Source organism: Anser cygnoides, chromosome 18 (genome assembly GCF_040182565.1).
Source record: "Anser cygnoides isolate HZ-2024a breed goose chromosome 18, Taihu_goose_T2T_genome, whole genome shotgun sequence".
Classification (NCBI taxonomy): domain Eukaryota; kingdom Metazoa; phylum Chordata; class Aves; order Anseriformes; family Anatidae; genus Anser; species Anser cygnoides.
In genome coordinates, this window is record NC_089890.1 from 11,938,488 (window position 1) to 11,965,941 (window position 27,454).

Below are 27,454 nucleotides of genomic sequence, written 5' to 3' on the forward strand. Positions count from 1 at the left end.
AAGAAAAATGGTTCAGCACCTATTGTTAAAGAAACAAAGAGAGAAAAAAAGTCTGATATTTCTATTTTATGAAGATAAATATGTGAAATTGTAAGAAATTAAGTTGTGATTCCTCCATGAGACAAGAGAATTAAGACAGTAAAATCATACTCAAATTCTTATTGAAATATAACAGTTCACTAGGAACAGCATGAAGAAGACTTACCTTAATAGAAACTTTGGTGTCTTTATGAGCCAGTTTGAGAGCATTGTGAAATACTTTCAAGTCCTCTTCCAAAGCCAAGGTAGCTGCTGGGAGTTTCTGCTGGTCATGTTCAATGTGCTCTGCCAGCTTCCCCGGAGAGTCTATGAAAATAAGCCTTTTGCTTCCTTTCAAACCTGTCAAGAGTCTTTCATGGTATTTGGTGTATTCTCTGACCCAAGAATTACAGTTATAAATAAAAACTGCTGAGACGTTTTCATAAGCAAAGCCTGGAAAAACTACAAACCATTTAGAAAGAAAGTCTGTTTTAAAACGATTACTGGGGCCAGCATGCGTGAGGTCCACTACAATTTCATATGGCTTTGCATAGTATGGCTTCAGAGTTAGCAGGACGTGGTATATCAGTAAATCTCCATTGATCTGACCAGTCTTGAACCTGTAAGAAAACAAGACAGACACTGTTTGGTTTGCCTTTTAAATCCACATCAAAACATTTTAGTAGTGTATCACACAGACTACAACGCTAAAACAAACCGATCTTTCACATAGTCCTAAAAATGTCAATCTCGAGCACTAATACAGGATTGACATCCATAGCCTAAATTCTGCCATGGCTCATGCGCCAACCAAGTTTAGAGCCCAATGGTGAAGCTCCAGTTGGAGGTAACTCAACTTCATTTTGAAGTGCCACACAATCTACCACAGCCAGCAGTCTCTAGACAGACAGAGGTTCATTCAGCATCTCCAACAAGAGGAAAAATAAAACCCATGCTGGAGAGGAAGAGCTCATCGATCAGCTCAAAACTGTAAGAGCTGAGGGTTTCTTTAAAAATAGAAGTAAAATAGCAGACCCGCAAACTCTTTTTTACATTTATACAGATTCAAATTACGTCTAATTTTATGTGTGGAAAAGATTTATTTCAATAGCCTTGATTAAGACTAATTAAACATCCATATACCATTTTTTCAAAGGGTCTCAGCTCATTTTATTTGCAATCTACTGCAGCACATAATGCACTCTAATGCTTGGTGGAGCATTTCTAAGAATGATGGGTCCTCTGAGTAGCACAGAGGATTGGTCTATATAGTATTCAGGTACTATATAAAAATATTAACCACCTTTTGTTCTCGTTTAATGAATTGCTGAACTCTATGAGACTTGGTTTAGGCAGATGTTCTGTCCAGTTCCCAGAGTTAGCATAGAAGATGGAATTCTACTAGAAATAATTAATTCTAAATCAAACTTACCAGTAGTTTTTGAACTTTTAAATACCTAGAGCTGTTTCCAACTGTTATTAACTCAACTCTTTCAAAGCAAGACAACAGCCTATAGAAAGAGCTAATTAATACTGTAAAGACATACGTAGTTTTGATCACAGTGAGACACAGCTCTCGGTAACATTTGAGGTAAGCCACCTGAACACAAGATAACAAAGAAGATAAACTTCATGAATGTTGAATATTTGTCTGCCTAAGACTTTTTCCTTGTGTTACTTCCTGTTGTTCGGAAAGCTAATTTGGGCAAGCTGGTGTTTCTCTGCCTCTAACATGTCATGGTATAGTTGTTACAAAAAGGAAGTGTGTCATCACTGTGGTTTTAGTTCCCTACTTAGAGTAAACGACATATAATTTCAGTTCAGATTTGCTTAAAAAAATCCAGCCTTGTCTAAGTCTACTTGCTTGATCCTGACGGTCGTTTGCATCCTAAGAGCAAATATATGCACAAAGAAATTTTACTGTTAGAGGATTAAATATCTAAAGCACCACCTTTTTTTGACTACGTCTTGGCAAGGTAAGTGCACATTTTCCTTCTATTTTAAAAGTTCTGCTTCAAGGTTTCTTAGATTTTGTAGAAAATCTTACATAAAAGTTTCTATTTTTTTTATGTAAAAGATTTTATTTTAGTTTAGTTTACCACATGTAACTCAAACAGTAACAATAAATAAAAGTATCATCTTTGACTGCTTTAAGGAAGCTGATAAAACAACTGCATTTTTAGTAACATTAAAGGCTGTTCACAATCAGACTCCAAGGAATGAACAGCGACAGCCACCACGTTGCTGCGTGGTTCCTAAGCATTGCAGCTCTTACTGCATACTGACAGAAGACCCTACCAATACCTAGAAAGGGTTGAGCTAAGAAAAACCCCAAAACTATTTAATGATCAGTTCCTTTGTTCTTATGATTTTAAGAGAAACTCTTGACAACACCAGCCTGTTTATTTTCAAGAAAAGCACCTCTGGTCCAGATCATAAGTAACACTGGACTTCTCATGCTCTCGGAGGGTGCAGGCAGAGCTCTGTAACCCTCAGGCAGTAAGCACTGAGCTACATTTGTACCGGCAGCTGCACCTCAGTTCCGCACAGCATGCAGAAACTTCTTGTGAAATGTTTGTTTCTAAAAAAAACCAACCAAACAAAAGGTTTGCAGTTGCTGCTTTTATTCCTTTTTAAAGTATGCGACGAGGCATTCTCCAGGCAACTGTTACCATATAGGTAACAAAATCTTTTACCTGAGCTGTAGCTGATTACTAAAATGGTTTCTAGTTCAAATTTAACAATGAGGATTCATCTCAGAACAGAGTCTGGTTTTATGATTTAGTTGAACTGCAAAGAAAGATACATATATAATTTGCTGCTCATTTGCCATGTGAGGAGACATCCATTGTTTGTTCTCTGGCTACAGATCACGTCTATCACTTCTTTCACTTTCCTGGGGGACATCAGCAATACAAAGGACTGCCATTTGGATATTAAAAAGATAATCAAGTTCACCTCTCTGATTTTTGGGTGTGAATACATTAAGTCCTTTGGTAGATATGATAACTTCTCCCTATGGCAAAGTAAACACTGTCTGGCATATTTCAAAATTACCTAAACTTAGAAGCATACAGATGTGCTTTGTTGTCTTTAAAGTACTATAAGAAGAAATGTATTTCTAAAAATAGCACTACTACTTTCAGTCATTCTTTAGAGTAGTTATATTTGAACAAGATGGAATATGTAACACTCAGAAGAAACACTTGGTTCTGTTAACGCAGGTGAAAGAGACACACTGGACAGAATAAGCCTTACGCTCTGAAGGTGTCTCGCGCAAAATTCAAGAAGCATCAGCACTGAAGCAGTTCACTAATTTGTCTCATCTGTCACCGTTATTTTATCATCTTAGTATCTGATTCATCTAAAGATCAGTTTCCTGTTCTCCAGACAGATTCAACAGGTGAAGATTATAATACAAATCTGAGTACTACACAAATGTAAAACAGAACATACTAATGGTAATATAATTTGCATAATCTCAGAAGTTTTCAAGAAAATGTCACAATCTGAAGTATGTTTGTGAGGAATAAGATGTTAGAAGTACACTTGTGATAGACAGCCTTTTGCATAATAAATCAGAAGAATTAGATAATTAAGATTTTCCTAGGTATTTACAAAATGCGCCAGACAGCTGAGATAAGGAATACAAACAATTAAAATAAGTTACTGCTGTCGTTTACAAGAACATTTTCAATTAAAGCTTTTCATTTGACCATCCGTATGAGCATGGTTACATTTCCCAAATTCAGGGGAACAAAGGAAAGAAAAAAGTGGTATTTTGTAAATTTTACATGGTGCCTCCCTTCATCATTTAAAAGGAGAAGTGATGAACTTACAGATCTAATGTGGTCAGCTTTAGAGAGGAGGAACTACTACAGTGTCTACATTCACACTTCACTGAGTACTTAGTAGAAAACACTTTCCTTTCACTACTTTGCTCCATGTTCTTTTTTTAATCTTCACATACATTATATATATAAACCTCCAACTGTCAGAATTTAACAGTTTAAGAGCTGAAGTTCAAGACCACCTATTCAGTGAGAATTCCCAGCAGTTGAACGCTTCCTCCTACATGCAGTGAACATGAGGTCAAGTTAAAACACATTTTTGATCAAAAAGGCTGCTGGCTACTATTCCCTGAGAAGTCCGATTCAAACCTCTCAGAACCAGCACTGCTAAACTAATACTGTATTTTATTCTTTTGTAGGTGACTAAAGAGGAAGATGAAGACAAAGATACACAGTAAACCACATTTTGCGTTCCCTGTTGTGATAATTTTTGCTTTGTGTTTGCAAGTAAATGCAAACCATACTGAGTACCCCAGAGTTATAAATGAAACCTGGAATCCCATCAGCCAAAACCTAAGTGGCAGCCAGAACCTAATAGAAGGCAATACAAATTCTCCTCCAACCATCAATTTCAACAGGAAAACAATGACTACTGAAATGCAGACAGCCACTTCTCAGTCTCTCTCTTCAACAATGGGGCAAAACTCTTCAGTGTCTTCATCTCCCAGAAGTGCTGTTTCTGCCGCTGGAGGACCTAAGAATACCAGCAAACCCAAGACTACACGGACAAATGAAATGTGTGAAGACAATAAGTCTCTTATACTGATTTGCTTCATTATAATAGCAGTGCTTGTGCTCATCTGCACCTTCTTGTTTCTGTCAACGGTTGTAATAGCAAACAAAATGTCTTATCTCAAAAAAGCTCAACAAGGAAAACGGAGGCCCAGAAGCAATGGCGATATTCTGGCTACCAACAGCTTATGGCCAACTGCAGCAGGAACGTGGCAGAAGATGCCTAAGGAGGCAGCTGGAACTGACTTGATAATGCAAGAGTTACTAGCAGGGAGAGATGCCGCAATCCAAAGGAAAACCCAAGATCAAACTACTGAGAGAATCACTAGAGAAACAGATAAACAAGAAAATGAAGAACTGAAGTCACACAAAAGCATTTTAACCAATTTTGTGGTTGAGATTTAGATCAGTCAGCTAAAAAAGCCTCAGCTTTTACATTTTTTATTAATTAATATGATAAAAATGATTAATATGAAACAAAAACTTAGCTTTCAAATAACAACTGAAATTGTAACACAGGAAAGCTAAACTCACACCTTAGGGTTTTTCATTTTATGGTAGTGGGAATGCTGTAAAAATGTGTAGATCTAGGAGTAGGACTGCATTACAAAGCTTCTTTATAAATAGCGCCAAGGTTGGTTTAACTCCTTTTGACCAGAAATCACAGCTGAAGTAGCCAAACAGGATAAAACAGAAGGACAGAAGTTTGTCCATTCTCAAAGACCATTGAGGGGAAAAAAGGAAAGGATGGTTAGTCTAATAAACACAGCACACTCTGAAGTGCCACACAGGCATATCCAGGTTGCTATTTAAGAAAACCGTAGTTCAGTCACAACTATGACACAATTACTGAAACAGGAACTAGTCTCTCAAAATGCCCCTTCCACTTTCTCTATCAAAAACTGTTTAAATCAGCTCAACTGTTTTTGAACTAGATTGATAGCAATCATATTTATTGTTTTGAATTTGTGCATAAATATATGAAGTTTGTACTGTATATTACAATATAAAAAGACTTCCATTTTGTTATCCTCAATAAACTATCATCATCATTTTTTAAATAAAGTATATGTTATTTCTCTAAGTCAAAATATTGTAAGAAATATTACACTAGACATTTTGGAATATCATATCCCTATCACATCTGCTGAATGTCAGTAACAGTCTTCTCTGATACCTAGGCGTGATTTCTTACCTTGTGAAAACATCCATATGGAAAAATACTACATTTTGTCCTAGTGCAACCAATTAGAACATGTCAAAAATTTCTTCAGGAGCAACCAATACTTTTAGTTATGTTATTCCCAGAGACCTGATTTTCCCGTATATATTGGCAGATGCCTGCATCTAGCCTCAGTATAGAGGAGCTTTGTTATTTTAAGGAAACATGAGAAGCTTCTTTTCACAGGCTACCTCCTGGGTTAAAGATTTATTGCACCATGGGTATAGGTGTTAGAACTGAGTAACAACAAAGCTCTAAACTTCCTGCGCATCTGCAGTATCCTTGACACAGGAGATGGTTGTATGAGTTTGAAAGGATCAAGACTGAACACCAATTACTTAAATTCCACTCCATCACCTATAAACCTACCTGGAAGGGCAAGTAAAGAAGCAACAGAGAAGAAAGACAACAGTATTATGGAAGTCAGGAGAGAACAAGATCTCAAAAAAATAAAAAATAAAAAATAAATTGCCTGTGTCAAAGGTAGTTGGTAAGGAAGATAAAGCTGGAAAAAGTTTGAAAGCTTAGCTCAGAAGTAGGAGTCATTAGAAAATAGACTTCAATGAAGATGGAAAATAAAACTACAGGGAGAATTCAAATGCATCTACTGTAAGGCATGTATTCAGACCTTAGATCTCAAAGGGAGAAGGTGCAACACAGCACGCAGGTAGGATGGGGGGATAGGATATCGTGTCTCACATTTCTAAAACATGAGGGGAGAGCACAAGAAAAGAATTAAGGACAAATTGTGACAGATTGGTGATGACAGCTTAGTATTTAGAGGAGACTAATCAACAACATCTCACATTTGTGACAGAAAGAGAGTTAAAGGGCAGGGTAGGGAGATGCTGCATTACAGTTGCCTTTTTCCTCCCCAAAATGACCATAAGCACATGAGGCAACAGCAGAGGCACTGCAAGTACTAAAAATGAATCTGGGATAGCAGATGTGGGAATCTAACCTGGTGTAAAACTTGTCACAGCTAAGAAGATAACAGAACTAAAAAAAGGAGAACGAATCTGTAGGAGAATTAGCCAGCCTGGATCAGGAACACAGTCAGTTGCTAGCAGAAAGCAGATAAAAAGGGTGAAACAACATTGTCATAAAATAAAATAAAATAAAAAAAAAAAGGAAAAAAAGGAAAGAATCACGATCCTATCAGTGGAAAGAAGGAAAAGAAATAGTAATGAGGGTGTGATCTGTGGCTGAAGACTGAAGGTGGAGACTGTGATGAGTGAAGGGAATGTAGATGAGATGAAGGACTCAAGAAACTGTGAGTTATGATGTCAGTATGGGATCAGGATTTGTCTGTGCTGCAGGAGTAGGGAGAGAATAAAAAAGAGCCAGTGCAACCAGAAGAGGAGCACAGCACATACAGGAAATGAAGAAGCTGCAGAATGAGGACATGGCACTAGCTACTGTTGTAGGCACAAGAATACACTTGCAAAATGCTGTGAGGACATTTGTGCAGGTTTCTTTTGCCACGCAGCCTTTCTAGGCAAAAATGCTTAAGGAGACAAAAAATACGAAGTAGCCTGGGTTGCACTAAGGGATGCGGACAAAGAGACAGTGGGAAAACAACTGCTCAGAGAGCACCGTCCGCCTTTAATGACAACAGCAAGTACCAAAGTTGTCCAGACAGAATAATAATGTGGGGAAGAGGAGGCAGGGGGAAGGGTAAAATCTATAGTTATCCGCCTTTTAAAACAACTACGCACATGAAGATGTGTAAGCAAGCCAGTATCTTGTGATCAGATGGCTCTCTATGACTCACCGCAATGAACTTAAGGTTGCTTTTCCATTAATAATCATGACAGTTCATCAAAACCACCACCAAAATTATATCTGTAAAAATAAAATCCAAACCTACTTCTATGTCAATCAAAAATTTTATAACTATTTTCAAAGACAGGAAACCAAGCATTTATTAATTTCTTCACAATAGACACAGACTCAATAAAAGCCACAAGCACGTAAATATTTAAGTTTTATCAAATCATCAGAGCTGAAAAGTTTGCTCTTAAATCATGCAAACCTTGAGCTAAGCTTCTTAGTAATCTCCCTACTCTTGGCACTTCCTGCAGCAAGTGTTGGTAAACTTCCTCTTCAGCTGCAGAAACTTGCTTCAATGTGAGAAAAGCCATTTTAAAACTGCTCGGCTTTCAGCACACAGTCCGTCTTTGTAAGGCTTCAAACAAAAAATAAGATGCTTGCTTGATAAACCATAAACGTCAAGGTAAGAATCAACTTCAAGTTGTCACTGCTTAATATTTGCATTATTTGTTTTTAAAGAAACTGCGTGCAGTGCTTTGTAAGCACTTCGTAAGTTTCTGACAGTCAAAGCTCTTGTAGAATGTCTCTATCCTACAAGCATTATCTCAGTCCTGAAATGTTGTTACTATGAATTATCATGAACTCTGTATGTATTATTTGACTGTATTTTGAAAAGAGGGGAGCAAAAGAAAATGAAATAGCATCATTTTTATCTGTTATGAATTTTATACAGTTTAGATTATACGGTTCTCTAGAAGCATTAAACGCGTAAAATTAAATTTCAGGTGCAGTAGTAATGCGTACTGATTTTCTGGAGACCATTTCACGTGACTAGTATAATAATAATAAGTTAGATCGAAATGCACGGAAGTAATTTCAGATTAAAAAAATCACTATATAGTGGCTGTATTTTACATGATTTGTCTCATACAGAGACATTCAGAGACCTGAACTCTAAACAGTACAGGGAAAAAAGTGTTTCATCCCAAACACTTAACATTAACACACCCCCCGTCATTACAAAAATGTTCCACATGCAGGAATTTATACTAAAACAGTCTGAGCACGTTTGAGTGATGTTCCATTACAGTAGCAGTATTTGGAAACTTTAAAAAAAATATTACATTCTAACTGCAGAAGTGAGGCAAGAACAGGAAATAAAAGTAACAGAACTGTTAACAGCTTTTAACTCAGGCTTGGCTTGTCTCTTTCAATCTTTAAGGTATAAAACAAGACAATTTTCTTTGCTTTTGTGACAATACTGTTTGTCAATACTTCTGCGAGTGTTTCATATTTTGTTTTGCATCCATAACCATTTAGGTGAATGATTAAAGTTATTTTGAACCATACTTCAGACTTCTTTCCCAATGCCTTTTTCTGATAATGTGAAAAAATAATAATTACGACATTCTCTTCAAAGTCGCTTACCTTCAACGATCAGTAATACTGAAAATCTGTCTGCTGCTTGTAAAATCAGTGAAAAACCTGCTGGTTATACAAATGGCAACAGGCATGAAAGTTCAAACAGTGAGTCTAATATTATTTTTATACTACGTATAACATAACATTGTCTGGTGCCTGTGAAGTGGTACTTCAAAAGTTCAATTTAGCATGTTCTACTTTATTTCTGATGTAGGAGAGGACGCATTTCAATGGACTGCAGGGAAATGGTGCGCAGCCAAATAATACTGGTTCTTATCTCTGGAGAAATCTGGAAATCGCTTTCTACCGAAACACCCTCAGATGTTTCCATGAGTGAAAGAAATGTATATACCAGTACCAGGAGTCCAACAAAAAACAGTTTTACTATGTATCGATTGCAAACAACCGGACCCAGTCTGCACACGTTTGGCAGAGCACTGACTGCTGTGATGACAACACCTCGCCCGACTGGAATATGCAAAGAGCCTAGCAATGAAAGCCTAGCAGCAATCATAATTGGCCTAATTTTGGTTAGTATGATAATTGCTATTATTGCGATTATTCTGTGGAAGTGCTGCAAAAGGCCCCTTCTAGTCAATTCAAACTGGGCTGGTCGTTCTCCGTTTGCAGATGGAGATACACCAGATATCTTTATGGACGCTGGCCAGGCTACCAAGCGTTCATCGGTTTTATCTGTGTTGCCTTGGAAATTTAGAGAAGATACACACTTCCAGCATGACCTTATCATGTCAGAGAAACCATCCAACTGCACCACCGGTCATGAAAGCAGCCAACCGCCTCCACCAGCAGAAGACTGCTCTGCAGCCAGGATCTCCGTTTCCAGCGCCGCTGCACCGCCCGTCTCAGACGCAGCAAGCTGCACAGCTGGCTCGTGTCCTCACCCCTCTTCTGGGTCCTCTGACCTGCCACCTCCACCTGACTGGCTCAGGGAACCAACTGAGGATCACGGTTCGGATCCCAGCAAACAAGGAGAACTTCACTCAGAAATAAAGGAACAATTTCCCCCCCCTCCTGAGCTAATCATTTAAGAGATTTGTGAATCACTGCCACAGCTAGAACACCCTCCAGAGATGGCCAAAATCACTTTCCAACATGCTTCTCATTTTTCTTAAACGAAGCATTCTTCAAATAACTGAACAATGGAGAAGTTGCCACAAGCAGGAACAGCCAAACCACAGCATGAGCAATGGTTCCCCAGCACTTACTGACTTCAGCTTTCACAGAAGGGAACAACCTAGTTCTGCCCAAAACAAATCATGCCAAAATACAATACAGATGGAGCCCACTGCACAGACAAGTAGCAACTCCAGATTTTGGAGACTACAGAAAACAGCATGCATACCTTTGTGTGTCAGCACATACGTCTACATAGCATACAGATGGACACGGAGCTTTCAAGAAACAGTATAAGCTTTAGAGGTACTCAGAGCTTCTAACAACTGTTTGTCCTATTAGGCTGTACAAGTGAATGCAATGAATTCGAGCTAATTTTAATAAAGCTTTCTAATTCAAAGATGTTTTGGTTGCTTAAAGCACAACAGAGAATTTGCTTAGATACAAAGCTTCCAATTCAGAACAAAATCCGAATGCTTTGACATGCACACATATCGGCTATCTTTCATAAAAAGGTCTATTTTCTGCATATGACTGGAGACTACTTGGTAACAGCGGTTGACAGGCATTTAAAATAAATCCTCATAACAGCCATCAGTTGCTCTTCATTAATAGGAAGGAGATTTCCTCCAGATCAAATATTGCCAAAATATTTAGTGATATAAAATCTCTAGTCACTACATATTATTTTTTGGTAACACAGAGAATAATAATGAAAGTAAAGAATTAATATGGTGGTCACAAAAAAGCTGAAATAGTTCCAAGCACATGAAGAACAAGCATGAAGAAGCCTTCTTTTACCTAGGCACTTTTGATTTTTGCGGATAAATAGAAACAGATCACAGAACACCCAATGCAAATAACTATCAGAATGAGTTGTGCATGTTTACTCATCTCCTTTAAAGCAGTCTTTTCAGAAAAGATTTAATCTTATTTATATAAACTTCAAAAATTGATTTATGGTTGTCTAGATGCCAGATGCCTTTTAACTCCAGATGCTTAAGCGTTTTAGAGGTTCCTTTCTGGGTCCTGACTACAAGAGAAGCTTGCTGCCCTGTCTAGAACCATGCATTTTAATATGCTATTTGATGGGAAGTTGAAAGATGGTCTCAAAGGTAAATTAAAAAACAGATATATTTTCCTGGTTTCGAATGCTTAAATTTATAGAAAGAAGCTGCCAGATGCTGAAGCTAGGTTTCCACGACATCTCTGCAAAGAGGCAAAGAGCTTGCAGTCTTGAGTTTGTTGGAAGAGGGAATATATTTGTATGCATTGTGCAGACCACTTGTTTGCACATATAACAACAAATTTCAAATTATTTAAATTACCACTAAAAAATAAGTCTTAAGATGTGCATATGCAATTCTATGCTGATGTGGGTACAATGGGCACAGGAAAAGATATTTACAATTATTTTCCTTATTGTTTATATAAGATGTATACATCTGTGTGCCTGAAGAACAGCTTTCCAGTTGCTCAGAGACTTCTGTAAGGCTTGTTGCGCTAAATGATGTTAAAATTAACAGCATTATAAACAATATATATACTCTTACGATATTGTTTGGAGAAATGCAGATAAAGACGTCCTACAGAAAGCAGTTAAATCCTACAATCTGGGCTATATTATACCTGACAATACAGGGACAACCTGACCTGAGCAGCAGAAAACTGAGCATTTTAAAACTATGAAAAGATATCCTAGCAGTGTTGCTTAAGAAAGCTCAAGATAGGAAGCCTAAATTAACATTAACCTTTGCTACAGAAGCAGAGATTAAATGAAGGTAAAAAAGAAAACAGCTTGCATGACTTTTTAAATGGGAACATTTAAATGGACTCAAAGGTTAAGCTAAAATAGCCCACCACAATTCCACTCAGTACTGTTTACTTAGCTAATCTTACATACTATATTATGATGCATTAACATGGCTAAAAAAATATAGTTAGGGAGAAGTTAACTAAGTCAAATTACAAAAGCCAACTATTTTATTGAATATGCACGCTTTGCAATAAATTTGAGTCAGCACCAATGACAGCTCTGCAGTCCTCCAGTGTAGTACAGATCAGGTGGTTGCAGAGCCCCAGCTAGCAGCAATACGATGCAGCTGAAGAGGCAAGCACAATCCACAGACAGCAACTGTAGCTACTCTCCAGAACAAGACGACCTCTAAGCTTAAATCTTTCACAGAAATGATGTGCTGATATTGCAGAAGAGATTACGGTAAGTTTGCATTTTTTGTTTTTAATCACAAAAACCTACTACAAATTTAGAGATAGAAATAAGAACAAAATTATTAGTTGATGACAGATGCTTGCACCAGAAATTTGCTGCAGTGTCAGAGATTTCTTACTAACATTAAATCAGCTTCAAACATGTGTTAGCAGCTTTGAGAATGTAACTGACGTGATAATATAGAAAAATAGCAATATGCATGTTACCATGAATACAGAATTTGTTTTTCAAACTAAATTCCTAACAATTTAAGATGTATTTTAACCAATTCTACTTAAGCAAATAGCATGCATGTATGGGGGGGACTGCTACATTACTGCAGAGATTTGTGAAGCAGATCCAGTTGACAGCCATTTTTTCATCTTGTATAAAAGAACACATTATTCCAAACATAATATAGGCTTGAAATCACTAAAAACAAGAAGCAGACATTGTATAACATTTGGAAGAGACTTGCATTTTCGGAAGAAAGCCCTCATTTGAGCTTGATGGGGAAAGGGAGATGAAAAAACAAGTCTCATTCTGCCAGACAACATGACAGTCTATGAAGGGATGCTTTGTAAAGTCTCTCTTGAACAATTATAAAAAGGACCGTGCCACAAAGGGGTTTATTGATATTTTTACTTAATCTCTGCTGCAACTAATCATTGCAAAGACAGCCCTTACAAATAAATAAAATATATTACATAGATTTAAAGGGTGTCATTTTGGTATATTTATTTTTAGGGAGCAATGGAACACCAGATATTGAAAGCATCTACCTGTCTGCTGGTCCTTCTGTTATTCATACCCACTGTTTTGGTTATCTGTCCTTCTAACTGTACATGCTCAGGAAACAACAGGAATGTGGACTGTTCAGGCAGAAACTTAACTGTACTGCCACATGGACTTCAAGACAACATTACATATTTAAATCTGTCCTTTAACCAGTTCGTAGATCTTGATCATCAGCTGACAAGATTCACCAACTTGAGGACCCTTGATATTTCAAATAATTGGCTCAAGAATATTCCTGCTCATCTGCCCAAGTCCTTGTGGGAATTATATGCCATAAATAACAACATTAAAGTTCTTCAGAAACTTGACACAGCTTACCAGTGGAATCTTAAAGTGCTTGATGTTTCTAGGAACATGGTGGAAAGAGCTGTTCTCATCAACAACACACTGAGCAGTCTCAAGTTTCTCAACCTCAGTAGCAACAAACTTTGGACAGTTCCAACCAATATGCCCTACAACATAGAGACAGTGGATCTATCCAGTAATTTCTTGTCCCAGATACTTCCAGGAACACTGGTGAGATTACAGCACCTTACAAGCCTCTACCTACACAACAACAAGTTCACATACATTCCTGACAAAGCTTTTGACCAGCTCTTTCAGCTACAAGTAGTAACACTATATAACAACCCCTGGTCCTGCAGCGATAAACAAAACATCCCATATTTACTTAAATGGGTGCAGGGAACCACCGCCAGCGTCATAGGGGCTCCCTGTGCTAACGAATCTGTGCTTTGGGTGAACGCCACGCCAGCTGCAGCTGCTCCCACAGTTCCAGCCACTAACCGCATGATTAAAGGAATAAAGGCAGCAGACAAAGCTGCTTCTCCAGTGGCAACTGAACCATCCCAAATGACAAAAATGCATAAACAATTTAAAGCTAAGGAAGTTACTACCTTGGCTACCTTAGGCCAAACTGTACTGTTTACGAGCACAGACCGGCCGCTGCTCCTCTATCCAGAAGACCTGACAAGTAGGAAGGTTAGCTCTTACGAAGCGGCAGCCACACACACAATCTACATTAAAGATTCAACTGACGTGAACTCAAGCCTGACCCATCCAACGGGATCATCCACTACTCCCATGACTCTAAGTATCACCAGCGGAATGCCAACAAACTACTCAAAAATGCCTCAAAGCACAACTGCTACCTTAAGGAGAGAGGAATCCACCACAAGTATTTTAAACACTGATGTGCCCTCCAAAGCAAGTATCTGTGAGGTGTATTTGTTTTATGCTGTAATGCTTAATGCAGTGGCAATGTTTATTGGCTAGGGGCTTGTATTCTTGTGAGAAGTATTGAGCTTATTCCTGTGACACATAGCTGGAGGTAAGACATCCAGGTCAAATAATTACTCAAAATACAAAAAAATTGAAGTTCTGACTGATCTAAAGAAGATAACAGTTCTTAAAAGAAGTGCACACTAATGTCTGGATACTAAGCTGCTACTTATTTTAATGTCTTAATTGAGTAAAACTAACCTATGATTTTGTTTTTAAAAATGTGCTTATTTTGTATTTAAATTTTTAATTTTACTTGCACAGAATAAAACATCAGAATTTTAAGTACTGATTTTATGTATGATTTTGTCATAAACAACTGGAAAAAATAGAAGTCTTGTATCATATCTGCATTGTCTTGCTTGACTTGCCGATGAGCAATCCTTGTAATATAGCAGCACAGATTCTTTGTTATGATGACATGCATAAGGAAGGGAAAAATAAAGAAACTAAACCTAGCTGTTGCACTAATCAGAAGTTATTCCTGAGAAAAATTGCTAGCATGTATATCTATGTTTGCTTCATATGTATTAGGATATTTTAAATACGAAGAACAACAGTTTTGAATTTAGGAATTAAATATGACAATGCAATGATGTCTATCTAAGAGAGGGTAAACTGAGAAGCCAACGTGGTCCAACTTCAGCATGGGAAAAATGGTAGGGGCTGATACCTCTTTTTGCTCTGTCTTGACTTAGAGACTGCAGGCAAGTTATTTCTCGCTCTCCATACTTTAAAAAAAAGATAGAAGTAGAGGAAAACACAAGATGTTCAATGCCATGACACTCTCCAACAAGGAACTTACCTACACAAATTAACCAAATTGACCACTAAGTTGCAATCAAAAATCTGAAATATCTGTCACTATGCTACGCTTAAAAGAATGCTGCAATTCAGCCAGAGTGTTTCGAACTACTTTTTAAACACTGAAAAAAAAATCAGCCAATTTCTAGTGCAAGTTATGTAACATACATCAACTAAGCAATTAGTTTAACAGCTGTCATTTAAACAATCCTTGAATGCTTTGACTTAAAAAAATTAACTAAATCCATGGCATTGAACATGCCCAAATCCTTGCCTTACAATGATGAGCACGAACGCTATTCTCCTTGACATCTGCACCATCAATGAGTAGAAATAGATGCACGTATGGTTTTCACCACCTTAAGAAAATTATGTGGCAAAGGTACTTGATATACTACTGATGAAGTTTTGCAAACAGCATGAAATGAAACCTGAAGAACAAGTTCATTGAAAAATTATTATTCACCTAATACTGCATATCTTTATACAATGTTTTCCATGCATTTCAAGCCATTTAATTTCCAGTTATTGTAGCATGAAGGTGCTGCAAAATCCAGAAAACCTCAATACCAGGACTGGAGCCCTCTACCTATTTCTCCTAGGTGTCAGTGCGGGCTGTAGACCATTTACAACCTGGTATCAGAGAAATCATAACTTTCCAATTGTGAACAATATTTCTATAATCAGAAATGTGTTTTAATTTCTAACAGTAAATGTTACACGATGAATTTGTACAGTTATTTCATTGGCATTTAAGTAAAAATAAAGTTATGTTTGTATTGAACTGAATTAGTCACAGTGCTTCTTTTCACATATGCATTGCTATCATATACTCTTGGTGGATAGGTAATAATTGCTGAATAGACACTATTTTATTATACAAACCTACTTCAAGCAGGCATTTGGCTCAATCTCTACGTCTTATGGGGGAAAATTATGGTATAAGCCAATTGTATTATTCTGATATTCAAGTTTTCCTAATATTGTTTATTAATAAGCTGATGTGATAATGGTAACATTGCCTACCCTTGCCATTCTTACTCTTTAAAAGTTGCAACCCCCTAAGACATGTCTATCTGCTATAAAAAGGTACTTTCTCCAACTCAAAAAAAAAAAAAAGTATCTTCGTGTTTAATAGAACAGAAAGCTTTTAAAGAAAAAACCCACCACTGACACACCACTGACATTTCATAGGCACTTGAGGTACACAAGAACTAGTTACCCAAGTCACAGTTAAAACAACCTGGACTATAAGCAATATGTGCACAGTGCCTTCAGTAGCCAGCAGAAGTGCCTCATTAACCTGAGCGACTACCAGCAGGCTGAAAGTTTCCCACTTGCACAAGTTCCATGTATTTTCCCCAGGTTAAATAATCTGACACAAACTGAAATTCCAGTAAGTAGGATCAGTATCCGAAAAAATGCCACTGCCTGCCACCCTTTTTGGCCAGGTAATGTATTTGCTAAGTACTGGCTGACACTAAATCAGTATCAGCCTACTTATTAAGTTCAGAATTAGGAATTTCCTAGAATTATCTCACCCATATGGTTTCATCCCACACAGTTTAAAGCAGCTTAGCTTGCAAGGTAGGACAGAGATCACAAAATGAGGTACTATAACTACAACGTCTTGAGTGAGTTATGCTGAGGGAATTACATGAAATTTTACATGTTTTTGCTGAGCCATTCAATACAGGATGCCAAATCTTACTGGATGCAAAACGTCTATGTGGACTCAACTTTTAAAAGCTCTGAGCATGTTCCACCTACAATGAGACTACCCAGTGAGCAGTGAAGCTATGAAAAAATCCTGTTTTCCACAAGTAATTCAGGGCAAATGGCAAGTCTACTTCAAAGTTTTAAGCATGCTGATAAAAGCCTGGATGTGCACATGGGGTTCTGTGGTTTTCTAAATACACGTACTGATTGGGAAGCAAACAAATCACAGATGTGTATGGAAGGGAGATGGCACCTCCTTCCAAACTCTAGGGCTCTCTCTTTACCCACAACTTGCCCTTGGTAGGTGCAAAGGAGGGCTTCTTAGTCAGATTGCCTTCAACAAAGCAGACCGAAATTTAGGCTCCTTGTATTTTTCTGGCATACAAATGAGTTGATAACAGAGCTGGAGTAGGCAGGCGACCGGGGGAGTCGGGCACTTGTTGCTTGGCAACAGCGCAGCCAAATTGAAATAAAAGCAAGAGGCAAGGATGTGAACGCTACAGAACCAGTTTCCTTTTAAACATGCTGGTCATTCGGTCTCTGATAATACAAACAATAATCTATCCTCAGAAAATTCTTTGTTGGAAAATAACTATCCAACAATTCAACATGATGTTCAACAGCCTTTTTGAAAATGGTGCTGTCTTCTGTCTACTAATTGATTACCCAGAAGAAGTCTAGCATGCCTTCTTGTAGAGATGTTGGCTCTTAAAACATTAAAATTGCTGCAGGGATAGCTGTGGAGTGAAACATCTCAGTGGTCTGTATTTCCACATTTCCTATTAATTAGTTTGGGATATCAGCTCTAAAACTTAATGGCAGTAATCTATTGATTTATTGATCACTTTAGTAACAGAGTAAGGATTGGAGACAGAAGATCACTGCCTTTGGAAGTCTGGTTGTTACCCGGGAAACAAATGTGGAGAAAAATGACAGACAAGATTAAATTTCACAGCACAAGAAGGATACAATCTGATCCAGATATATCAGTAAAATGACTCAACAATGCCTTAGCAACAAGATCTCAAACTAAAAAAAAATAAAATAAAAAAAACCTGCTTGCTGCAAGCCCTCAAATGTACTGCCAGCTCAAATCTAAACAGTTGTTCCCCGTTTCACACCTCAAAACACGACATCTGGCTCAGAACCCTAAGACAAATACCCCAAGTAAGCACCACGTAGCCACTTTCGCCATTCCAAAGAAGCACCGGGTAAGCCTAGGCCGGGTAGCCCCGGGGAGGCACTCACCGCACCAACACAGGGCACTGCTCTCTGCTCACTGCTGCCGCGGTGCCCTGGCACACGTCGCTGCTCGGGACGTGCATGTCGGGGCCACAGCCTGCACGCCCACCGTGGGGGGGTACCCGCAGTCCCAGCAGCGCAGCAGGGGTGCAGAGCGCCAGCCTGTGACAGCCAGGTCGACGTCCTCCACTTGGGCAGTGCTAACACCTTCCTAAGCCTGCCAGAGAGACCCCCGAATAAAACCCCCGACCTTAAACTGAAATGCTTCCCACAAAAAGGTTAATGCTTACTCCTGCTCATCTTCACACATCTTCCTAATGGAGGTTAGTTCTTTTAGTTTTCACACACGGACGCTTCACTCACAAGTGGCAAGCAGTACATGTACTTGAAGTGAAGGAAATGATACTGTAGCCCATTTCAATGTCACATTATATATTTTTGTAAGCACCCCGCTAGCTTAATTCTTGGATACTTGGACATGTACAAGCAACGTCGAAGGAGTGGTTAATCAATTCCCCAGCCTTTCTGAAGATATTAGTGTTTGATTCTGCAAGAATTGTGTATTTCTATGGCTGTATGTAGACCCAAGAAATATTTGTAGGCATCTTACACATAGGTTAATATATACTCTATCTCAAACCTCAGCAAACAAGAATTTTGAACAACTGTTTAAGACTTAAGCTCTCTTCTGTCTTCTTTTCACGTACTCTGTTACACAGAATTTGAGATGTGAATCTTGCAGTGCTGAAGGGACAGGATTTTTATACGGAGATAATCTCTCCCAAATGCCTTTAAAAGCATGCACCAGTACCTACTTTCCTTTTACTCACTAACATCCCAATGACATGCTTAAAATCACTGCCCCTTGGACCAGCTAACAGTAAGACGCCAAGGTCCCAAATGCTGAAAGAAGCACAAAATAGCCTCTAGGTAATTTTTGTTTATGACAGATTTATATAAACAGTTTCTAGGCTTCTGCTCCAAATATCGAAGTAGTTTCTAGCACTGAAACACCAACATATTTTACAAAAATCACTTCCATATGAACTCATTGTTAAGTCATAACCACCATGCCTGTAAGCTTCCTTAGAGACTGAACACTCCTGTTAAGTTAGCCAGCTGTGGATAATTTCATTTTTCTGCTTTTAAAGAAAAGGTAGTAGGGGCTCTACACCTAGCAAGCATGTGTTGCATGCTTTTGTACCAACTTATTTCCAGAAATTCTTTCTTTACAGGTGAAATAACCATTCCTTGCTCTCCAAATGAAGAAAACACTGTATGTCAGGTCTTCCCAGAATAGATAAGGATGCCCTGGATCAATGCCAGACAGAGTAAACTTTGTGAAGATGGATTGTCACTACTCTTGGCATATGTATACCTAATTTTTTGCCTGAACAGGACAGGATAACAATGCAGGCATTTTATTTTACTTGACATGAAATAAGACAGTATTCAATGGAAAAACTGGAGGAGAAAAAGGTGGCAAGCAAACAAATTTTAAAGAGAATTTAAAGAGTGTATTCTAGCACAAACACCAGGGACTTTAACCCTTCCCCCCCACCCCCCCCACCCCCCCAAAAAAAAAAGTGTAATATTTTCTGTCTTATTAGCTGCAGGCTCATGTCCAAGCAGGAAAAGATGGGTGTACCTGTATGACTGCATTGGCTGTATTTATCTATCCTAAAAAGGAGATATTTTTTCTTGTGATACATATTTGCAGGAGTGTCAGAGAAACAGTTTCCAAAATTACTTTGACAGAATTGAGGAATGGACCAGAAATGCAGGTGGGAGTGGAGAGATGAAGTGACTCTAGCTGATCCTGCTAACTTGCGGTAGAAGGATGACAATTTTTCAAGCTTATTCAACTACAACAGTGAACAAACACAACAACTGGGAGAAAATCTGAGTTTCCAAACATCCATTTTTATTCCTGTGTTTTCCCAATTTGTTTTTACTATTCACAGCAGCACAACTAGTTTAGAAGGGGTCTGAACATAATACATTACACACTCTTTAAAATTCTACTGACATTCAACTGTATAAAGTTAGTTATGTTGTCTAAAACAACCAGCATGCTTTTCAAAACACAGTTACTTAAGCTGATACATGCTGTCCACAAGAATCATATCCTTTCATAAGCCTATGCAGAAATCAACTTCAGCAAAACTCATAATCCAAGGATATGAGTCACTTACACAATGGAACATTTAAAAATGGGTCCTTAAACTTCACTTTTTTTTCTTTTAAACTTTGTTTGCATAGCTTCAGGAATCTTTAGGGAAAAAAATGAATTTAGAAACAAATGGAATACTTCAAGATAGGTGAATTAGTTTCAATTTTGGCACTACATACACTCACTTCACTTTCAACTCTGTATCCCAGCTGAACCTTTAGGCCATCAGTAATGTTTTTTCTACTGCCTAGCATAAAAGCAGTGCTCAAACTGATGGTTCAATAAATCTGCTTCTAGTACCAAATTACACGGAGCATTCAGACATCCCCATAAAGTCATTCTACAAGACACATGCTGTTCAATATTTTCTGAAAACTAATGTTAGATATGCAGATGTGTATTTGTCTGAGCACAAAATTGCTTCATTTTTGGTTCAACAACTATCGCTGATGTTGCAAAAGGAAGGTTTCCATAAACTATCGCTCTTCTTATCCACTGCTGTAAAACGTGACAGGTATTCAAGATAATCTGATTTAATATAAGCTAATTACTGTTAGAAACTCTTATGGCCATTTATACTGTAAACTAGTTTCATAAAAAATTTTGTAAAAGCCCACTTCAGCCAACACAATAGGTCCAGAGGTGATTCAAAAACCTTAAAGAGGACAGCGGATTATGGTAAGGCTTTTAAAGACAGAGAATTGTGACACAAGATAAGTGGCACTACTCATCTTGCTTTCTTCCACTCCGAAGAGTCAAGGGTATTGAAAGTGCATAAAAGGGGACAAGTAAAAGGAAAGCAATTTTCCAAGTTATTTCCCAAGTAAAAGGAATAGAAAGCTAAAGGTTTACTCACATAAGCATTTTCTCCTATAGTTTCTAATTCAGTGCTAAAAATTGTTGGGAAAATTTCAGATAGAAATGGGTAAGAAAACAAAACTTATTACAATAAGAGTTTATGTGTGTTTAGTATTGCTTTGGTTAGCATAAGCTTACAGATTTGTTAAGAACTCATTAACTGACAGAAAGCTTGGCCTCTTTTCTCTCACTCCTAACAATGTCATTGCCAAATGGACAAGCAATGTTACACTTTATTTTTAATTCTACCTTTGCACCGTCTTACACAAAACCTCTCTAAAAAGTTAGCAGCAAAACAAACGTTTGAGAACCTTTACAGCAACAAATATAGAATGTAAATATTTCCTCCTTACATTATCAGCTTGACAGCAAGGCTTTTTTTTTTTTTTTTTTTAAGTGTAAAAAACCCCTTTGGCATGGCAGCACAAAATTTCAGAAGGAAACAGTTTTGAGGTTTATTTTACCTTCCACATTTGATATTGAACAGAAGGGTTTTTTTGTTGTTCTGAAAACATAAAAAATATGATCAATGAAAATGTGAACAGATACACTAATTTGTTGGATCTCTAATTGCATTCTGTCTAGGAATCCATATTTAAGTAGCAGAATACAACTATAAAGTTAGAGGTTATATTCAGAAAGGTTCTTCAAAGCTTGCTGTTTATTTTGGCCTTCAACCTGAATTTGGAATAAGGTATGTTTGTTATATCAAGTAGCAAAACAATAAAATTTTCCAATTATTAAAATTGTTCCCTACTTGAAAATTTGAAAATTTCCAAGGGAAACAACAAAAGTCACATGGTGTAACGGAGCACAGACTTTCTAGAAAAGTAAGTTTGTAGGTCAATCTACAACACAGAATAAAAAGTAATACTGAATGTGATGGAAAATTCTAGGAGTGAGTAAAAGTAGGGATTTAAAATTTTAGTTAATTGGAAAAAAACTTAAATTCATGTTGGGTATGATTTTCACTAGAGATAAGTAAATTTGAAGAATACCTTATTTGCAAGTATGTATTGACTATTTACATAAGTTGTTCAATACAAACAGAATACGCTGCTTAAGAAATGCTTTCCTCTGCTTGTACCCCTGTTCTTACATGAGCTCAAAGGGTCTGCAGAAAGTTTGCCACTGAGGACGTTTCCTCAGCTTACGGCAACACTTTTTATTGGAAGCGGCGCCGTCAATGAAACTGCCACTGCCAGCAGCAGAGCTACCCCCAGCACGGAGCACACAAGGACAGCAGCACCAGCATCACCACTGAAAGCTGTGCTCCCAGCCCTACCCCAAGAAGCAGCTCATGACCCCCAGGGACACAACCATGCCTAACCATGCCAGCAATGAGCACACCATCAGCAATGGTCCTGCAAGCAAGCACCCCACTGGTGCAGCAGCCACCACTGGCGGCCCATACCAGCACCCCATCAGCAACAGAAGCACCCAGAGAGCCAAAGCACCCCCACAAGCTCTACACCAGCACCACTGCCTCAGGCAGCTCCACCAGCACTGACTCAGCTAACCATCAGCAAAAAACACATTGGCAACGGCAGCAGAAGCAAAACCAAGAGCCCCGCTGGCACACGAAGCGATGGCAACAATCTGACCATGAAGGCCAACATCCAAACAAGACCTGCTAGCATCAGCCAGCGCCACAATGACACGAGGACTCAGCACCCAACTTGGCACCAGGGAGAACTCCGCAGACCGTGGCAGCGCCATCCCGCCGGTGCCAAAACCAGCGGCCCCTGATGCCAGCCTGCACCTCAACAGTGGCACCAGTACCAAAGGCAAGGGCACCACCAACCACAGCTCAGAGAAAAGGTGTAACAGCTACAGTCTCGGCTTTCAATCCTGATTTGATTGCACCCATCAGTTACTTGTGAGCACAAGGACTCTCCTTTTCTTATGAAGTCTGTGAATGACTTGTAATAGTGAGTACCATACCTAGGGATGTTGAACTTCCCGTCCTCACTCCACAGATTTTAAAAGGCTGTTACTTAATAACTAAATTTAAAATATAAGTTTCAGTTATATTCTTACTGTAGTTGCACCTTCATTGCCTTGTTTTATTTGAATTCCACACAGATTAAATATATATACTTTTTTCTTTTAAACAGAGAATTGTGACTTATTTGTAAACTGACTAATACTAATCTTGGGATACTCTTCCCAAATTATTCAGTACTGCAGCATACTTCACTTGTTCTTAGGAATGACTACCTTCCAGAGTAGGGAAGACTTAGAACTTTCAAAGTTTTACCGTATTGGAAAAATAGAGTCTTTTGAAAAGTTCACACTTAAACATCTGCTTTTCCTATCACTCCAGTGATATTTCCATAGATCTCAATCATTTCTAAAAACATGGAATTATTTTTCACTTAGAACATATTGGTCAAACTGAAGCAACACTATGGTGATTACTATATATAAAACTTCTAAATAATTGTATTACTCTTTAAAATGGGATATGGGGACTTTTTTCAGGAGTTTTATTGCTTATCTTAGCTTGTTATTAATTTTATACTTCATAATATGAAGATGCTAAAACCTCTGATAAAGGATTAATAGTAACGTGGTGTAGATGTAGTTTACTTGAAACAGTGAAAAAATAAATAAAATTTAAAATCGCAGGTATATTTCTGCAGGTACTCACATATTCCTAGGTGGAAGAACTAGTTCTGATTTAGTTCTGATCACAATTCAAAATTACTGTCACCAATATTCAGCAAATAAGTTACTTTCAGAGTCTTGTTTGCATCTCTTTCATATATACACTTCATACTTTAGCTTTTACAGGTTTATTTTAGACAGGGGAGGTGAAAGATTCCTTACCGCCGAGCAATGTAGTAGAAAACAGGATTGCCAGCTTTTGATGTCCCAGCTTGGTAGAAAATATTTAATGTTTTCAGTGCTTTGAACTCTTCTTTTTCATGTACCTGATGCCTAAAAAGCAGTACATGACATCAGCTTTTCACAACTGCCTTAATAAAACAAAAAACCCAAACACTGTTTATTTGCATCTTTAAACAGAAACATTAAGTTCATAAAGTCTTGAACCTCTGTTAAATCACAAAAGCTACTGCATTCTGATTTAATTCTCAATTTAATTATTGAAATTAAAATCTTCTATTCACAAACCTAACAGGTGTACACAGAGCCACCCTTTTAAACCCTCCTTCAAAATGAAAGCTCGAGTCTTAGTAACTACTTCCTTGCTGAAGTAAGAAAACCCACAATGAGCTTCCCCTCCACAATAATCTCATTACCTTGTCATAAATTCTTCAAATTTGGAACTAGTGAGATTTAAACTGGACCAATGCGTATCTGCCACAGGTTTGTGCTCAGGTGGACCCAGGTAGGCAAGAAGAGTAGCCATTTTGTCAAAAGGTCGTCTTCCAACAGCCTTGTGGTCCCTAGAAACAGCATTATTACTTAACAGAGAAGTCTTTATTTATTCAGCAATTCCTGTTTTGATTTTTTTTTTTGTTTTATTATTATTATTTTTTGCCTAGTACCCTTCCTTACCTTGAAGAGGTTACATTTCCTTTTTAAAATTAAAAAATGTGTTCATTGAAGAAATTAGAAAAATGTGTATTATGCATATCAATTTTTACAAAGATTGACAGACAAATATACACTTGTACAGAAGGCTGGCAGCAAAGCAGGCAAGAAAGATCTTAGACGTGCACCCAGTAATGAGTTGTCGGTAAGACAAAGAAGTATCCAGAGGTAAGATTTTTTCAGCCACCAGATTCTTCTCAGTAGTAACAGCAAAAGCATTTGAATATAATTCAAAATATTCACTCCCCATCAGCAGCTCCCTCCATATTTCTGAAGTTTTACCTGTTGCTGGAAAGGTACTGGCCAATTTTCTCCTGATTGTTCCACAGCAACCGGTGCAAAGCAAGTACGTTGCCATCACTGATGAAAGACAAGCTGTGATTGACAGTGTCGCTAGCTGGGCAGTCAGAAGCAATATCGAGGAAAAACCTAGAGTTGAAAAGCAGCGATTGCCATAATCGTGTAAGGGAAGTCTGCCACGCAGACCCGATGCAAGTCAAAAGCCTGCAAGAACACATCTCCACGTACAGCATACATGACACAAAATTTTGCAAAAGATTCCAAAGGGCCTACCTTCGTGCTGCATCAAAATTGCTTTTTACAAAATCATTAAAAGGCCGCATATGCTCTTCTTTTGTAAACAGGACATGGTTGGCAATACTCTGAAGTATCTAAATAATAAAAAGATGGTAGAGGCACATAAAGGCTTAATGTCTTAACTGTTATGACTGCCAGTATAACTTTACTATCAGAAATACCCATTTTAACTTGTTGTGAAACATCAAAACAAACAAAAAAGGCACACAAGCCACCTATTACAAAGTAATTTCTTTTACATAATTCTAAATACTAGAAAAAGATTTCACTTATGAGCTTTACTTGGGTTTAAACCAGGAAAAGAAATCATCTTTCAAAAGCATGCTTTATTAAGGGTTAGTATTTTTTCTGGAAATCACAAACAGGTGTAAAGGCACATGCCTATTTGAAGAAAATCGTAATTCCTCAACAATTAAAACTAGATAATATACATAAGGCCACAGAAGTTGTACAGAACCATTAAGCTCCCCCCACGCCTTTTTTTTTTTTTTCCACAGGAAGTAATACCAAATGGTAAAATGGTACCAGTCCTGAGATGGAAGATAGGAAAAAAGCTACTTCTTCAAAACTTCTATAAACCTCATAAATACCAAGATATTCTCACTACTGTTGAAGTTATGTTGGTTTCTTTGTTTTTAAGTAATGCTATGATCTATAAACATAACACTGCAATTTAAATAAGCGTGATCTTTGTTATACAAAACTAAAATGTTTAACTAAATTTTCTCATTCTTGTCAATTGAAGAACAGAATTACTTCAGGTAGAACATACAATATGGCCAAATAAAAATATACACTGATTCACCTTTGACATCAGTTTCAATCCCCTTTCAATTCTTGGTGGAGGCTTTTTATCTAAAATCCCTGCCTCGTAAGGGGAGACAATCGCGGGATTGATGAACCGTAGGAACATAGCACTTCCAACTGCTCCAATGCTGTTCTGAGGAAATCGCTGACTAACAACCTATGAAGTTGAGAATTATAAATAATATATTCGCATTAAAGAAAAGGCAAAGCAATCTGAGAAAAGTCCTGTACGGCAGTCCAACTTTACATATTCTTTCCATAGCAAACAAGTTCAATAGATTTGAGTAGGATTCTCTTGGCTTTATAGGTCTTGTATTGTAAGACAATCAAGAAAGAGAAGGAAAGACGAGTAAGGGGTGAGGGGGCTATCCAGACACTGGCGAGGCTTGCTTCAGCTTTCATACAAACTTTCTTGCTGGGGTGAAATTCCTACAATAGCTATTGTACAAAACTAAGAAAGTAAACTTCAAAGTTGCTCACCAGTTAATTCCAGCCACTGACAGTAAAGTGGACAAATGCCGTATGTTCACATTCAGGCATACACAGCCTTCCAATCAAACAGATAATTCTTTTTAAATTCTCAGGTCTTTTATTTGAATAACTATTTCAATATTACTTTCAAGGCCCTCTCCATCAACGTGAATTACAAGACTTAAAGTTTCAGCAGTGATCGAAATTTGAAGGAGGAAGATATTTGAAGAAATACTCTCCAGATCCATCGTATCTCAACAGATTTACCAAAGAAGGAAAGACAGAATGATCCAGAGCGAAGTAGCCAGTGTCTTATGAATATTCAATACCTATATGTATATTTTTGTCCAATTATCAACTAATCATAATGTCAGATTCTACCATTTCACAGAATAAAATTAGCAAGTTTCATATATGAAGTTAAATTGTTTAAATAAGACACAATTCCCAGCTTACTATACTACTTCAAAACATAACTAGTGCAATCTCAAATCATGCTTCTTAGAACAGATAAAGCCATTAGCGCATACATGTCAAGAATCATTATGGTTCGGTAGCAACTTCAATCAAGTTATCTTGCAATGCAATTATTTATAATATTTTCTTGTAAAGTATTACTTTGCACACAGATTTTGCATTCCAACATGATACTAATCTGCTCAGTTATAGCAAAAAATATGGGAGTATTTAATAGAAGTCTAAATTTCCATTCTGCCTCAGTATTATTCATACATTATATTTTGAGGTCACTGTCAAAGAAAAGGGTAAGCCTTAGCTTATAA

General features: G+C 37.7%; 4 protein-coding genes across 6 annotated transcripts in view; 3 read left to right on the forward strand and 1 right to left on the reverse strand.

The window, feature by feature from the left end:
• The window catches only part of NF1 (neurofibromin 1), a 99,945-nt gene that overhangs the window by 30,481 nt on the left and 42,010 nt on the right, over positions 1 to 27,454 (reverse strand). For both annotated transcript variants that reach the window (XM_066979781.1, XM_066979779.1), the window contains 6 exons: positions 26,200 to 26,358; positions 25,371 to 25,468; positions 25,080 to 25,226; positions 24,503 to 24,649; positions 24,069 to 24,179; positions 206 to 638 (listed from right to left, as the gene is read on the reverse strand). In XM_066979781.1, the coding sequence (XP_066835882.1) occupies positions 206 to 638; positions 24,069 to 24,179; positions 24,503 to 24,649; positions 25,080 to 25,226; positions 25,371 to 25,468; positions 26,200 to 26,358 (1,095 nt within the window). The remainder of the gene's footprint in view (positions 1 to 205; positions 639 to 24,068; positions 24,180 to 24,502; positions 24,650 to 25,079; positions 25,227 to 25,370; positions 25,469 to 26,199; positions 26,359 to 27,454) is intronic.
• Positions 1,805 to 7,821, forward strand: EVI2A (ecotropic viral integration site 2A). Of its 2 annotated transcripts, XM_066979787.1 has the most exons (3): positions 1,805 to 1,994; positions 3,243 to 3,421; positions 4,229 to 7,821. In XM_066979787.1, the coding sequence occupies exon 3, from the start codon at positions 4,245 to 4,247 to the stop codon at positions 5,004 to 5,006; it is 762 nt and encodes a 253-aa protein (XP_066835888.1). In that variant the 5' UTR covers positions 1,805 to 1,994; positions 3,243 to 3,421; positions 4,229 to 4,244; the 3' UTR covers positions 5,007 to 7,821. The 2 variants fall into 2 exon arrangements, with proteins under 2 accessions (XP_066835888.1, XP_066835886.1); XM_066979785.1 differs by lacking the exon at positions 3,243 to 3,421 and having other exon boundaries at positions 4,229 to 7,820.
• EVI2B (ecotropic viral integration site 2B) lies at positions 7,909 to 10,067 on the forward strand. Its single transcript, XM_048074273.2, has 2 exons — positions 7,909 to 8,059; positions 9,233 to 10,067. The coding sequence occupies exon 2, from the start codon at positions 9,249 to 9,251 to the stop codon at positions 10,065 to 10,067; it is 819 nt and encodes a 272-aa protein (XP_047930230.2). The 5' UTR covers positions 7,909 to 8,059; positions 9,233 to 9,248.
• OMG (oligodendrocyte myelin glycoprotein) lies at positions 12,232 to 15,907 on the forward strand. The gene is made up of 2 exons (XM_013193448.3): positions 12,232 to 12,370; positions 13,109 to 15,907. Exon 2 carries the CDS (start codon positions 13,115 to 13,117, stop codon positions 14,432 to 14,434), a length of 1,320 nt encoding a protein of 439 aa, XP_013048902.1. The 5' UTR covers positions 12,232 to 12,370; positions 13,109 to 13,114; the 3' UTR covers positions 14,435 to 15,907.